The 2,877-nt window shown below is 38.1% G+C and overlaps 1 protein-coding gene across 1 annotated transcript in view; it reads right to left on the bottom strand.

The window, feature by feature from the left end:
- The window catches only part of LOC107099779 (secretory phospholipase A2 receptor-like), a 9,049-nt gene that overhangs the window by 2,937 nt on the left and 3,235 nt on the right, over window positions 1-2,877 (bottom strand). Inside the window, exons 2-4 of the mRNA XM_015398040.1 lie at window positions 669-884; window positions 242-589; window positions 37-125 (exon numbers count right to left, since the gene is read on the bottom strand). Coding sequence (XP_015253526.1) covers window positions 37-125; window positions 242-589; window positions 669-884 — 653 coding nt within the window. The remainder of the gene's footprint in view (window positions 1-36; window positions 126-241; window positions 590-668; window positions 885-2,877) is intronic.

Below are 2,877 nucleotides of genomic sequence, written 5' to 3'. Positions count from 1 at the left end.
TACAAGGTTCCATATCTGTCTAACTTTCAGGCTTACCTTCTTCAAGATGCTTGCTTTCAGAGCAGGGTCGTTCAGATCCACAGAGTCCTCCATCTTCAGCCTCAGCTTCACTACCTTTTTGAACTCTGGTTTATCAAGAATAGGAGAGATATTGGATTATTGTTTAAATGTTTCTGTAAACGTCGAAAGTTTAAATAGAAAACTTTAAGGTGGATTCTGGTTATGGTGTTAAAATGCTCACCACTGACACTGTAGCAGACAAATGGTAATTGTTTTTCACAAGAGAGAAACTTCCATTTTCCCAATTTGCCAGAAGATGTAACACCACATATGACATTCATGGAACCAATTTGATTCTGGACAGAATCCCAGTTGCTAAAGAGAAAGTCGCTGCCATCAGACCAAAACAGATTTGGCTCTCTGAACAGGCCGATCCATGCCTCGTTAGTTATTAATTTAGCAATCATCTGATTTTCAGCATCGTTCTTTACAGTTGCAAGATCTGCAAAGTTTTCTCTGCAAAACGTCTGAGCATCAGACCAATTCATTTGTTCCTTCTGATAAGTAAACGTAGCCCCCTGTTGTGTCCCTGTTGGCAGGAAAGATGTGTTAAAGAGGTGAACAATGGTTTTTAATCCTACACAGTGAGCCATGCTGGATCCCCTTACCTGTGTTACAGATAAACGGAAGCTCTCTTGCACACGAATCGTCCCACCAATTTCCTAAATACCCAGAAAGCACACAGAACTGAATGGCATTATTAAAATCTGGTTCATTAGAAGCTGTTTTCCATTGCCTGTAGTCAGTCCCAGTCCCCGTGTACCCGTCCGACCACTTCCAGTCGATTTCATTATACAAACCAATCCAGACGTCAGAGCTGTGACCTGCAGACAAAAGCGTTTTATAAAGCAGGTCAAGCTCTTTAGAGTTTTCTATAGTTGCCAGGTCTGTGTGTTTCTGTCTGCAGAAGGTCTGAGCGTCACTCCAGGTCGAAGGTTGGCTAAAAAAGTAGTAATGGCGAGAAATAGTGGTGGAAAGGCCAAGGCAATCTGAAAAAAATGAAAATAAACCTCTTAGTAAGTATAAGTTAGGCTGATTTCATAATCAAGTTCACAAAAAAAGAGTCACTGACTTAAAAAAAGCAAGAATCCCAAAATGTTCCTTTCCATTTTGATTGTTCCCTGCAGACCTGTGAAGGAAGCATCTACTGTAATGAGGAATGATTGTGGGGTTACCAAATAGGCTGTTAAATCACATAAAGGCTTAAAGCTTTTGATGCAAAACGTGTGATTCAGTGACGAACTGCAGGCAAATGATAAAGTCAAACTCATCCCAAAGGTTCGCCTGCACTCAGCTCTTCAGTGTTTCCAAGTCAAATGTCTCACTTTAACAAAACATCACGTCAGAGTGTCTTAGTATCTCCCTTAGGGCCAAACCGGGGCCCTCGGGGAAGGGAGTTTTATCTTTATGATTATTTGCTTTATTTTTTCTCCTGTTTTCACATCAAAATCTTTCATTTCTTCCATTCAAACTCACTGATTATTCAAGAATAACCTCGTTTTCTCTTATAAATTTCATCCACACTTTTTGCATCCGTCAACCTTCTCAATAGCTTATTGCTTAACTATTAACCTCATTTCTAGTTTGGCATTTCCTGAATCTTCAAAAATTGTTGCTTGAATATTACACATTATTTTATCTTGCATTAGCTGCTTTAAAGACCTGAAGAAACTTTCTTATGTTTTTAACCAAAGAGCAGCTTCTAAGTTTGCTTAGTAGACTCAGAAAGCTAGTTTAATGGAGTCAGAAAGTTATTTATGTGTATTCTATTAACTACTACCCCCCTCAGTTTGCTGAGCTGGTTGATTTTGGTAAAAGGCTACTGCTGTGATCTGAAAAAAATGTCTGAATGCCATAAATGTATTGCAAGCATTAGTTATTTTCCTGTTCATGAATGACAAAAGGATATATATATAACATTGTTTTTCATAATAGCACTGATAATATGTCATTTTTCAAACCAATGAGCTGAGTGAAGCACGTTTGGATTGATCATTCCTGTATAATTCAATTTACTTATAAACCAGGGTATCATCTCTTAAACAAGAACTCTGGAGATAACTTTTCCTAAATGGTCTTGTCAAGTCCAAGGAGCCTAAAGCGCTTTACATCCAGTCATTCACCCAATTAAACACATTCATACGCTGATGGTGGTAAGCTACATTGTAGCCACTGCAAGGCCGACATACAGATGCAGAGGTGTTAAAATTATTAATATTTATTACTCCAGGAGAAGTAGAAATCCTACTGTTTAAAAACACTTTTATAGAAGTTAGATGATCAAATTAAGCTTTTTACTCCAGTGAAAGTAATAAACTAAAAGTAAAGCAGTAAAAGTACTATTAATAAAAATACTTTAAGTATAAAAATAAAAGTAATGCAGGAAAACATGTTAAGGACAGAAGTTTTGCTGCACTGTCCTACTTAATGACGATTTCTCTACAACTCTGGATGATAGTTTCCTTAGACCTAATTTTCTTAGTTTTATAGATACTGGTAAATGTCATGATCTTGGCACTGATGACTGGATTATTGGTTTAGATCAATCACCTGCTTAGCTCCACCCAGTTTTCATTATCACTCATAAGATCCACCTGTTCCACTTCCTATTTAAACTGCTTGTTCCCAGCCATCAGTGCCAGATTATTCGGGCTTTAGATAAGAGTTCTCTGGTGTACCCAGTGAGTTATTTTCATTGCCTGATCCTGACTAGTTTCTGCTCCTGGACTTCTGAGTTTGCCTGCCCTTGTTCTGATCTGTTTGCCTGACTGGTCTTTGGACTTCCATTAGATTCAGCCTGCTAACGACCATGAATCT

The sequence above is a fragment of the Cyprinodon variegatus genome, unplaced genomic scaffold (assembly GCF_000732505.1).
Source record: "Cyprinodon variegatus isolate N-32 unplaced genomic scaffold, C_variegatus-1.0 Scaffold907, whole genome shotgun sequence".
Classification (NCBI taxonomy): domain Eukaryota; kingdom Metazoa; phylum Chordata; class Actinopteri; order Cyprinodontiformes; family Cyprinodontidae; genus Cyprinodon; species Cyprinodon variegatus.
Note: the sequence above shows the minus strand (reverse complement) of the source record. Positions and strands in the feature narration are given on the sequence as shown.